The 13,113-nt window shown below is 44.2% G+C and overlaps 1 protein-coding gene across 3 annotated transcripts in view; it reads right to left on the bottom strand.

Moving 5' to 3' along the window:
• Positions 1–2,901: 2,901 nt before the first annotated feature.
• tbc1d22b (TBC1 domain family, member 22B) overlaps positions 2,902–13,113 on the bottom strand; it is a 94,077-nt gene continuing 83,865 nt past the window's right edge. For all 3 annotated transcript variants that reach the window (XM_066703409.1, XM_066703408.1, XM_066703407.1), the window contains 2 exons: positions 8,991–9,086; positions 2,902–7,224 (listed from right to left, as the gene is read on the bottom strand). In XM_066703409.1, the coding sequence (XP_066559506.1) occupies positions 7,096–7,224; positions 8,991–9,086 (225 nt within the window). In that variant the 3' untranslated portion in view covers positions 2,902–7,095. The remainder of the gene's footprint in view (positions 7,225–8,990; positions 9,087–13,113) is intronic.

The following is a 13,113-nucleotide window of genomic DNA, read 5'->3' on the forward strand; positions in this document are numbered from 1 at the left end:
ACGAATAGTGTGGGCAGCCTGGATTTAGAACATTATCTTTGTCAAACTGAATGAAACCATCAAGGACTTGTAAAAAAGGTAGCTAGTTACCAAATTAAATCCCCGTGAGTGTGAACATTTGCATACATTTATTTGTATTTATGTTTCCTCCTGCAGAATAATGGAACACGTCACGAACTGGTGAAAAAGTCTGTGGATACGTCTCGGCACAAACTCGAGGAATGAGAAAAGTAAACAGCTGCAGATCAGAACAATCTCCGTGAAGGTCAGGGGGATAGCTTATAATCGTGTGCCGTGCTAACCTCAAAGTCACACAGACCTGACCTCCTATTATTATTATTACTTATATAGGTCCCCGGCATCCATGTGATTTTTTTTTTTTTTTGCTTCTCTTCTTCTCTTTGATTCTGCTCTTAGACTCTGGAGACCTCAGCTTAAATAATAAGCTTTTCGACTCAGCTCTGACCCCGCGTTATCTGCCCAGGATTTGCCATTCTTTACCGTCTTCGGCGGTGTGAGGAGACCTCCAGGTACTGATGGGAGCGGACGCTGATGGTAGCACTAAACCTTCTCCCTGTTTATCAAAACAAACTCTCCGTTGAGGAAAGGGAGAGGAGAAAGATAATTAATGGAAGAGTGTGATTGTCTCCAGCTCATTTTGTGGGAGATTTCAGTCACAATCTTCTGTCAGGAACGACTTTGTTTTGAACCACGTGTTTCATTTTAATACCACTGTCCAAAACATTGACACACAATGCACACTGACTACAGCACAACCACAAAGAGCAACTCAACATCTGATATCTACCTTTACTTCCATGGGGTGACTGTGACACAATCCACACTGCGTCAAGGCTTCCTGTCACATAAAATTGATCTTCACGTTACTACACGGCAAGAATTTGCGATTGCGTCATATTAGCATGGTTATTACATTGTAACTACAGCATAATTACAGGGAGTCTTTCTAAAAAAGGGGGAGGGACAGGGATAATTAATGTAATTACAGAGCAACAGCACTTTGGAATCTGCTCAAACGTAACGACACTGTTAGTGAAAATAATAACTTCTTAATCAAGTCAGACAATCAGTGGAGATCAATCTGCCCCTGCCGGTATTTTTTTCCAAATACAAAAAAGGTTCACATGCCGTAGTTTTCACAGAATACATCGGGCTCATTATGGGTCTTGTTAAGAGGCTTTCAACCGCAGCGAAGCATCGCATTGTCGTATATTTCACTAATAAAGAGGTTAATTAAATTGTTACAAGAGAGGGAGTAATCGGCATGCATTAGGTCTGAAGCCCCTTTGGCAGACGTGGCACATTGCTGGTCTCGGATGGCCCATCGGTGACGGGTTCAGCGGGGGGAATAAAAATAAATGGCAGATGATATTTATGATTCTAACAATGCTCTACAGACTCAGGGGCACAACATCGGACAATTGAATGCAGCTGATTTAGCACAACTTTTCCTTCAATGGGTTAACCGACAGATCTGCACGTTTCCTGTCTTAAAGATCTCCAGAGACCGCGTGGAACGAGCAGCGGGAGATAAGGAGACCCCGATGCTCCGAGGACCGTCTGTATTTACGATCCGAGGGCCGGCCGCAGCGCATCAGAGGCGTACGCAGTCAGCAGTGCGAGCAAGACCTGCTCAGCAGCCTGTGCCGAGAGATTGGGTTTTAGGGGAGATATAATCAGTTCATTTGCAGGATAAGGATGCCTTCTCAGGACCTCTAATGGGATTCTGCGAGAAACAGTGCACCGCGTCTTTATTAATAAAACCCATCACGGCCAAAGCCCTGCTGCCTGATTAAGTTTCCCGTGAGAGCTCACTTGAATCGCCTATCACACAGGCCTTCAGATCAGGGCTTTGGGCCCCTAAAGGTACATTTTACATATATAGTGTAGAGGGATCATCGAGCTTCCCCACTACACTTTACATATGTTTTTCGGTGGGCACGTGTTTCCGTCAGAAGCGAGGCAAGATATTTTTAGCTTTCGACAGCAGATTAAATTAAGCTTTTTTTGGTTTTAATGGGAAAAGCCCCCGAAACAAAACAACAACAAATGGGAAAATAAACACAGGAATCCGGTAATTAATGTTACAACAGATGCCGAACCACCTGTCGACGCACAACAACGCTCCTCACTCTTAAAGGAGTCTACAGAAGGAGAAATATCAATTTCTGGAAACACTTCTATAAACCTGCAACTTTTAATTTGTTTTCCACTGTTTGTCAGTTTACTCAAAAATATCAAAGCCTGCCTCTGTAATGTAATGTACCATATGTTATGTCCTGCATAGATGTAGAGCTTGCTTTCTTATTTTTGCTCCTTATTTTTCTGAAGGACGACCAGGATATATCCAATGTACAAACTCCCCAATGCACAAAAGTGTGCACACAAGTCATGTTTGGATTATTATTATTTTATGTTGTTCAATGTCTGCAACTGTGAAACAGCAGGCTGTCAGAGACGCAGGATGGATAGTGCTGATCAGCTGAACAAGGTGAAAGCTGCTCCAGTGAAGAACACCTGCGATCTACACTGCAGTCATGAAACATACTGAATTGATTTGACTGTACAGTTTCATCACTACGGTGTCATTTTAGGGAGATTTGTATTCTGGGGCAAATATGTGCTCAGACAGTCACTGTAACCAGTATACACACTACAGTTTGAGTGAAGTCAAAGAGAGTAACTATACAAAAGGGGAAGTTTGCACAACAGCTTTAAAGTTGTCATGTGATTTTGAACCTTAGAAACCATTGCACTGTGTAGTTTGGGGACAGAGGCTAAACATAGAAACAAAAAGACCAGCGAGTGGAGGTTTGTTTCTGAGGAAGGGCAGAAACAAGATAGTCTCCTTTCTCAAAGCCATATGAATTAACACTCCCGTTCTCTTTGCGTTGATCATTTATTTAAAAAAACAAAAATCAAATAAAAGATATAAACAAAAACAACAACAACAACAAAAAGCAATCTTACCGCTAAGAATGTGTTGATATCATTGTACAAATTCAGATTTCCCAGTGCCACTTCTTCTTATACAGTACATTTCAGTGTAAGAGGGAGACAGAAACAAACAGGTTTGACAAAAGGAACCCACACGGCATTTATAATACTAATCTAAGTACCTAATAATAAAACACAAACTCTCAACATCAGCGGTGGCATTTGTACCACAGATAAGCCGGGACTGAGACCTCCAACATCTGACGCCCCTTGTCATTTTTAGAAAACCTCAGATCACACAGAAATGAATTGTTTAACAAAGGATCAGTTCCCGTTGTGCAGCTGCCTTTCTTCAGATACTTTACACCATTGAAGCAGTGTCACTGGAGATGATGCAAGGAAAGAGGGGCACTTAGACCCGGTTCAGTATCCACCCCTTTCCAGAGAGGGCCAAAGAAGCCACTGCGTCTCTTCACAGCAACTCAAACCACAAAACCTCCTTGTTGGGGTTCGACACGTTGTTCTTCAGCGCACGAGTCGAGACATTGAGCACCACAACTTATAATACTGAAAAGCTTCAGGTATTGGGGACAGGCGTTTGGTTTAGAGTAATGGTTATCCCGGCTAACTACAGCACAATTACAGGCACAAGGTCTTGATCAATCCATGCAATCGCACACCGGAATCACTTCCTAATACAACATCATGTAACAGAATCGGTGGTTTACTAAAATACACCAAAGGTTGTCTGATTCCGGAGAGCCGCGGTCCGCCTGCTGATATACGGCCCCCGAAAACGCCCATCGGAGAGAGAGACGGGGAAATCAGTCAAACCTGTTCTCGTTAATCAGATTATTGATTTAATCACGTGATCACTTGAATGGGAGCCAGCAGGCACCCGTGGCAGGCCAGGGGCCGGGCTGCGGGGCCCTGGTGAGCGCATTCCATCTCTTCAGCGGTGCTGGCGCCCGCCTCAGTGGGACCACGGCCAGATCTGCTAAGCCGTGCCATCTCTCCATCCTGCCCCTGCGTTCGTTCCAGCTGAACCCTCAAGTCGCCCGGTCGAACCCTTTCATCGAACGACTAGCATGATGACAAACTAATTCAGCTCCACTTGTGTCTGACAGGTTGTATCCGGGGGTGGGTTTGCAGAGCTCTCCTCCTGAAGATATGGTTTTGATGAACTATCGCAGGCGACACTCAGAGGGTTTATTACGGCCGTGTCTGCCTGTACGTCACTGAATAAAACCTACTCAAAGTAGGTTACATTTGAAAGTAATCTAAGGAATTGGTTGTATAAGTACCAATTCCCACGGCCGAATCAGGTCACGGTAAATTGCAAGTGGTTTAAAATGAGTAAACAGCAGGGCAAAGATCAAACCTAAAGCTCAGAACATAATTAACACAAGAGGAATGCATTTTGCTTGTTCAGTTGCAGCAGGAGGAGAGAGACCGTCGTTCCCTCACTCCGGTGTGAGTCCTTGAGTAGGGGTTTACAGCAGGAGGCAGGCAGGCATCCTGGACGCCCAGTTTACACCAGTGTTACAACTTACATCGTTAACTACGGATCGTCTTTCTGCAGATTGGATGGCAAGAGTCAAGGATGCCTGACCCGTTTTTAACAAACACTGCTTTCTATTGTTAGTGAAAACACAAGCAATGTATGACTGAGATTGAAACTGAAGCATACAAATGATATAAAAAATAAAATAAAAAAACACCTGTAAGCCAACCAAAAATAATTTATTGCAGGACTCTTGATATATATGGAGTGAATTTAGGATGGTCGGGCTTGTTCGACACCCAAACAATCAAACAAAAATAAAAAGCAAGGCTGTGAATAGTGTTATATATATATATATATATATATATATATATATATATATATATATATATATATATATATATATATATATATATATATATAGCGCCTGATGTATATAGTGTAAGGAAATTAATCTTTACAAGCAAATTACAATCCACAGTGCCTGTAAATATCCCATAACACCTAGCAGCAAAGAAACAAACAAAAACAAAAAAAAATGCTCTTATACACAAACGCCACACATCATGAAAAACTTAATCTTCCTTGATCAAAGTGAAAATAACATTCTTCATTGGATTTAAAAGCTTCGTTTGTTTTCTGAGCAGCTCCATTCACCAGCAGGAAGATCTCCGACAGAGGTGGGGACAGGGGGACTGGCTCTCCTGTGCTCTACGCACAAATCTCCGCCAACTCATCGACCATCGGCGAAGAAACACAGAGACCACAGCTCAGAAGCGCGGGCGTACCGTCAGAAACACATATGCGCGGCTACAGCTACAAGTTCATTCATTTTGGCGGCTCTAGAAGCTCGTAAGGCAACAAAAGACACAAAAGCCAGACAAGAGAGAGTACATTTCCTCCCGCCCCCCACCTCCATGACAAGTCCGTTTCAGCAGCTCACAAGCAATGTGCGTAACTTTATTGTCAGTCTTAGGAAGGAATATGATATCGTACCCGACAACAGATAACCCACAGCTTCTCTCGGAGTGTGTTGGGCCAGGTCTTCTACCAGAGGTTGCGTGTTTTGTAGAGGATGTTGTTTTTCTGTTGTTGTTTTTTCTCAAAAGGCACCATGACAGCCAGTAAGGATGGGTTTTGTGGTGAGGTCCCTGGTAAGTAAAGACCCAATCGTAGTCTCCACAAAAACATGCACATCAGCGATCAAAAGTTGCCAAATAATGACTTTGAGGATTACTTTCCAGAGGTGGTCATTATTTTGCTAAAATGTTCAAATCTTCCACAATCATCCCTCTCTCCTCACACTCCTTTTCAGGTTTATTTCATTTGCTGTATGAAAAAACAAAAACAAACAAACGACAACATGTAGGTAGCTGTTCTGTGGCAATGTTTGAGTATCACAGCACAGCTGAACACCGTCATTGTGTATTGTGTTAAAAGGATATTTCATTTCGTCAGAGTACCAGGATTTGAGTGAAAAAGGGACTCGAAAGTACCGCTGTTATCGACCTTTGACCTGCCGGGCCGATTTGGACCCAGAGTTTTCAGGGCGACCCAACAACGGACATCAAATGCACACACACACACACACACAAAAACAAAAGCTTATGTCTTTTCTTTTTAAAACCCTCCAAATGTAAAAACCAGCCACTGTGGCTAATTGCTAATGGAATGCAGTTCTGATTGTTAATAGAAATCTTCCTCTCCTCCGTCTCATCTCGGTCTCCAGTGTCTCTGATTGACATGCGCACCGGACACGTGTACACAGCGCAGAATACAGACCACACGATAAAATGAATCTTAAAAAAATAAATAAAAATCAATCGATCTAAAAGTTTTTGGACTACATCATTGCACCCCCACCCCAACCCCCGACACAGTTATAGCTTCTTTATAATCACATTCTGCAGCTCTGTGCAATATTAGTACCTTTAAATAATGGCGAGATTGTCCTTGTATTCACAGGCATGTCATTTCAAACATGTACACAAAGTATTTAAGTCATGGGACACCCAGATGCAACCGGTTTACCCTCAGACGACACAGGCAGGCTACACAGCACACAACGATGCTCATTGATTAAACAGTCTTCGTGTAATAAGGCAAAGTGCTGCCCGGCCCACACCGCAGGGAGCAGATTCGTATATTACAGTTCGTCGAAGACAGAGATACACTTCTTCCTCTTTTGTTTCGGTTAAACACAATCCTTTGTTGTTTTGTAAAGGAAAATAACCATGATAATACTCGAGAACTGCCCGGGTGATTGTGGAGGGTAGGCGTGTGATTTAATTGTGTTATTGTCCCGCGTATTCATGTACACAGTCTGCGGAGGAAGCCCCTCACCTCCACGGCCCAAAAAAAGAGATTGACATTCCTCTCTGAATTAAAAAAATACAATAAGGGATGCCACTTCCCTTTTCCACGAGGGAATGGGAGAAAAACAAAATAAATAAAACCTAAAAATGGGCAGAAATCCCACCAGACCCTTCGAGGGGATTCTTAAAAAATATATACATCTTTCTGTTTGCGTGTGGAAGTGTTGAGGGAAGTTGGAAGTTCGTTCAGCCCCCACTGATGCCACACCGCGCCGTGTCGCCCCGCTGCGCCGTGTTGTGTGTCTGTGCGTGGGGGACTTATCTCCGGTAGTGATTGGGCGCGTCCGCGAACATGTACTTCAGTCTGTACGCCTCCGCCAGCAGCAGGCCCACCTCCTCGTTGCCCCAGTGTATCGTGGGAAGGTTCTGCAGGAGCATCAGCAGGCCCTGGGCGAAGGCAAAATGCATCAGTCACTGTGCTGTCAGACCACTACACTTAGTCACACACACTCACATACTCACAAACACGCACACACTCCCTCACACACCACTACACACACTCACTGACACACACACTCCCTCACACACCACTACACACACTCACTCACTTACTGACACACACACACAATCACTGCCACACACACTTACTCATTCACACACACACTTACTGACACACACACACCACTACACACTTACTCACAAACTACTACACACACTGATGCACACACACTTGCACACAGACACACTCACTGACAAACACACTCACTCACTTACTGAAACAAGTATATTCTTGAAAATACCTCTCCCCTAGACACCTATATCAGTTCCCCAACATTTTTGCTGAGGATTGATTAGTACAAAATCTTGCATGTTCATGACATTTTCATGTCAGCTGTAATATCACTCTGCACCCCTCCCAGGAAACACCAGCCAAACCATTGAATAATCACAATCTCACACACAGCAGTCTCAGAGATGCACAATCAAAGTGTATCAGCTCTTTTCTTGTCAAGCTTTCTCTCACTGAAACGCAAGCAAGAAACCTGAAGAGGCTGAAAAGAGCACCACGGCACAGACAAGCCGGCACAGTCACTGCAGTGCTGTGGTTCTGATCCATAGGTCTGCAAACAACTGGGAAATCCCTGTCCAGAATCAGCTCAGATACAGTGAGCCTAGATATCGGTGTATGGGAAGAGTAGGGACCTGGCTGCGATGTGACTCAATTCGGGACACCTAATATAATTGAAAGGATTTGTATCAAATGTGTGTTGAAAGTGTAAGCCACTTGTGATAAAAAAAATGGGATTAACACATACAACCAAGCACAAAACTGAGGAGACACAAACACAGCCGTCTCTGTTAGCTTGCCATATTTATTGACGTGGAGCGGGAATTGATGTAGACACTCTCATTGAAGGCTGATATTTATAGCAGAAGGAGAACTGAGATCCCACTGTGTTGGGGGCTTGTTTCAACATGGCAGGGCTCTGAACCGCCAAGACATCAAACGATCAAAGGGTTTCGGAGAGATGACAGGTACCCCCGTCTCGTCTTGTGACTGACAAGTAAGTTAGATCAAGTTCGCATAATTGAGCAGCCAGACTGACGCAGAGTCGCTGCGAGTTTGGATCTGAGACTGTCGATGTGAGAATGGAGACACGTGTATCGTTAAAGAGACCAATATCGGTTCCCATCTGAACATGTGCTGGAATGATCTCGTACAAAACGAGTGCTAGTGTGAGACAGTAAACATTTCGATACCCGTCTATAAATAACTAGAGCAACTCGGTTCCTGTACAGAGGGATGTGGGAGCAAACACAAGCCCCTTCCAGCGAAGACGCTCGATTTTAGAAGCCCTAGCCTGCACTGCAAACAAATCTAGTCCAATAAAGGAAGCCAAACTAGTCTCTACATTCCTCAAGCTAAAAATAACCCAAGACCATTCATAAGACACCGATATCCCTCAATAAGCTCTCTCTTGTTCAAGATACGGTCCTCCAACACAACTTTGTCAAACAGGTTCACAATGCAGTCTTGTTTTGAATGCTTTTCGTACATCTGCCACACAAAAACACAGTGATAAACCTGGAGCGAAGCTGTGGAACAACTGGTTCTGTGGAAGTGCGGCAGACTGACAAAGCCCAGACATCTGGAGGGGGAGATAGCGAGGCAGCTGTGGGTGTTGATTCACCCGGTGTTGATTGTCACTTACCTGGAAATCCACCATGGACAGGATCTCCTTCCTCCACTCGATGAGGAATGCGGCGCACACGTAGAGATGGAAATGAGAGAAGCCCTCGGCCTCCGCCTGGGGTGGGGACACAATGCAAGGCCACGGTCACAAACCAGTCACAAACATTCAGACTATAACTTTATTACTGCTCTGAAGACATTTTAGCCGTGCTCCTTCAAATAGAAAAGCAATAAATGATTGGTAATACAGTTTAAATTTCGGGAAATGTACAGCAGTAAGTATCCGGTCCTCTGACACATGCCTGTAGTACAATAGTGTTCAATGTGTGCTGAGCACCGAGAGTCATCTCTTTGGTTTGGTCATCTCTTTACCGAGTGCTATTAAGGGGTTCAATGCGAAGAAATTTAAATGGGACTGTAAATTCCCAAAATGTTTCTCCACAATAGAAGCCGATGGATTTTAATTACAACACATCAGCAATTGTTCGGTGATTTCAAAACGACAAACATTTTAATTAAAAATAATATTTGGAGACAGAAAATAACCCATTGTGCTGCGTGCCGTTCTGTGCGTGTGCAGGAATTTATCAAAAGTCCAACTTCCTGGGCAGATACTCCTATTGTACACAGCGTACACACACAGACGGCTGCGAAGGAAGGATTGCACAGCCGCAGTCATAGCCTACGGTGCCCTAACCTGCCAGTCAACCCACAGCATTCCAGTCCGCTCTGTCGGAAGCACCCCCATCATTAATTAAGCGGCGAGTTAAAAGGAATTAAGAAGAATAACCCGAGAGAAACACCTCGAGGCTGCAAAGTGGGGAGCGAGAGAAGATTTTTGAAGTGAGCACAAAAGCATCTCTTTAATGTGATTACTCGTGCATCTATTAGATTGTGTCTTTCTGGGAAACGACACAATTACCATCACTCAAAAATGTGCTATTACTGAGGAGGTAAGAAGTTTAAAAGAATAACAAATAGAAAAAAAATCTACAGAATCGAAATTCACCCTCTCTCTCACTCACACACACACACACACACACACACACACACACATTTATCAGGAGAAGGAACCCTGTGCATAATGCATCTCTCCCACAGGTGCAATCGTGCTATTCACAGATACCTTTACACCGAAGACTCAAGGTCAGCGCTTGCTGCACCAGGGATCTGTTCTCGCAGAGGGGAACAGTTCATGCATACTGCATATTATGAGTAAGACAATCCAGAGAATGTACTCCTCTCCTTAAAGCCACTTCGTGGTGCTGCGCTGACCTGCACACGCTGAGGGGAGGGGAGAGGTGGCCGCCTCCTATTCTTACAGATGCCACTGCTGCATCAGTGATTTTCTGTTAAGAAGCAGCTCCTCCATGTTATCAAAGCCCAAGCGGATTCAAACAAAGCACTGACTGCTGTAGAATACATCCGAGCAGTGTGTGTTTAGAAATATATGTAACTTTTTTTAACAGAAATGCTGTTGATGGATATATTAATTGATAGTTATGCCAGTCATTACTTTTTGATGTGTGTCTGTAAAAATGCCAAATGTACTAAAGAAACCCTTAGTTACATTTTAAAGCATCTTCCAAATGGACAGTGTACAAACAGAGCAAGAATATATGCTACTTAAGCCACTACATTAAAAATAACTTGAATCCTGTGCAGCCGTGGAAAAAGAGTACTAATGCACATTTCCATATGCGTTTGAGCAACGCACAGCTGTTTCCAGATGCCCTTTGGAATAATTACACATCTTAGCGAGGAACCAGAGACTGGAAAGCGTTCTTGAGGCACACAGCAGCCGTGTATAACAGCATTTCCCCCCTGATCCTGAACAAGGGGAGGTGCCTATGAGAGGGGGAAACTCTACCCATGTCCCCCCGTGCCAGCCAGCCCAGTAATGCCAGCACTAAGTGGGTCACCCTGACCCACCACACACTGCCAGCCGGGCCCGAGCTCAGTGGGAGTCCAGCGCTATTGCTGGGGCCCGTCCTCTTTAATGGTTTTCAAGGCCAAAATGGAAAAAAAGAAAGTGCATCTCCCGCTGTTGAAATAGAAGTCTATTTATTTGTACTCCTTTCCTTGGCTTTGCTTAATTCTAGTAAAAGAAGTGTAAGTGTAAATCCACCTTTAAGAATTCGAGGTTAATAACCTGTATCTGTATATTTCAATTCATGATTTGTGAGAATCGTGTCACGGAGAAGATTAAGTTGTTTTCTCGGCATGCGATGTTCATTAGCAGGGCGATCATATATGCAGGAATCCACAGGATCAGGGAGCTGGTGCTTTCACCTCACTAAGACGTATGTTTTCTTAGTGCCCGGTGGTTTTAGTGCTCTTTGACTGGTGAACCCATATTTATACTGTTACACTGACTGTTATTGCTTGGATGCAAATCTGTAAAGTCTGGAAAATGCAAACAAGACAAAGTAGTTGTTCCCCGTCTAGTTTATTTCCGATTCCTCTGTATCTGGAAGTGGCAAAAACGCAAACCAAAAGGAGCAACTGAGGTAAAGTAATCAAAAAAGAAGAAGTAGACGGAAAAACAAGCGAGCTGCAAACAAAGTGTCAAAACCCAGTTGATAAAGCTGTCATCCACCCACCCACTAACCCATCATCACTGCCTCCCCCCACTCTCGCTCCCTGCCTCTCTGTCTCGCCACTTCTTGCTTTGTAAACATGCACGAGGACATGGCCTAAAAATAGTTGTGTTTGCCGGCTGCTTGTATGCGGTTGTCTTTCTCTTCACAGTAAACACACTCTGCTGCTCTTTGAGAAACACTGCCAGAGCTGCTGTTCGGCCCGGCGCGGCAGAGGAAAGACAGAGACTTTGGCGTATGAGCAGCTGCTGCCTTTGATCACAAACCTGTTGCTCCTGGTGCTCAGTCCAACGATTGGGGACTGAGAGAGCTGGACTCTGACCTCAGGCACAACAGGGTGAGGAATCACAGACACCCAAGCAAACGCACACAGACACGAAAAGCACAATGGAATCTGTGTGCCATTGTTTTAAGTGTGTGCATGCTTCTGGAAGGTGTTTCAGGATCAGATGGTCCATGGCTCTCACTAACGAACCCCTTCCCCTGGCCATGTTTCCTAGTTCTGTCCCTTACCCGGCTGGATTGAAACACTGGTGCTACATTCGAAAAGGGACAAAGGAAGGCCTAAAGAGCTGAAATATGTGGCATCTCAGCTGATGAATGGGAGAGAAACGGCTGTGATGGAAGACGTGTCACAGGATGATTTATACCAGTTCAGCAAAGGGTTGAAACAAATGGTACCCAGCAAGCCCGAGAGAAGAGACCCCCGAGGAAATCAAGAGGAAGAACAACTTGTAGGCCAAACCAGCGTTCAGCCCCAGAACAAATCTTTAGTCACGTGACGCCTCACACCGAAGTTGACAACATTAGATGTGAATCAGCGTACTGCCGCTCTGAAAGGCTAGACCCGGCAATTGTATATGTCCAAGGACACGGAGAAATCACAACCTGATCTGACCATGCTATTGCTTACCTGCTTCTCTATAAGCCCAAAGGACCGGCATGTCTGTGTTTTGTCGCTGGGGGACAATGCACTAATAGCTGTGAATAAGATGTAGATACATCATCATAGATGCTGACATTTTTCTTTTCTTTTTTTCCACTCTCTCGTCTTTGTTTCCTGCACCCCAGTCTCATCCTGAATGACTATTATTTCATCTGCAGAGCGGTCTTTGTATTGCTAGCCTGACAGGCTAATTAGGAAGTCTTGATAAAAGAACAATGCCATCTGAAAGCCCAGGATATGCTTGGTGCATTATAAATCTCCTTCACAAATAAAAAAGTTAGAAACTCCAGATGATGTACAGAAACACATTTGGTACTAAATGGCTCATGAGATGTATTTATTTTTTCCCCTAAGTTACCAATAGCTCACTAAAGCCACACACGGGAAGCGCACGCACTCCAGTATGTCATAAAGTCCACGTGTTTCTCGTGAAGCTTGCAAGAGACAGACCTACCCCTCCAAGCCCCACACAACTTTCCTCTCCCGACAATAAACCTGGTCTGAATGAACAGCCTGTGTGCTATAGCTCAACTGTGCCAGTTCTCGCCGTTGTCTCCCAGCACCAATAAACCACTGTGTTGAGAAATTAAAGACTA

Source organism: Amia ocellicauda, chromosome 5 (genome assembly GCF_036373705.1).
Source record: "Amia ocellicauda isolate fAmiCal2 chromosome 5, fAmiCal2.hap1, whole genome shotgun sequence".
NCBI classification, from domain to species: Eukaryota; Metazoa; Chordata; class Actinopteri; order Amiiformes; family Amiidae; genus Amia; species Amia ocellicauda.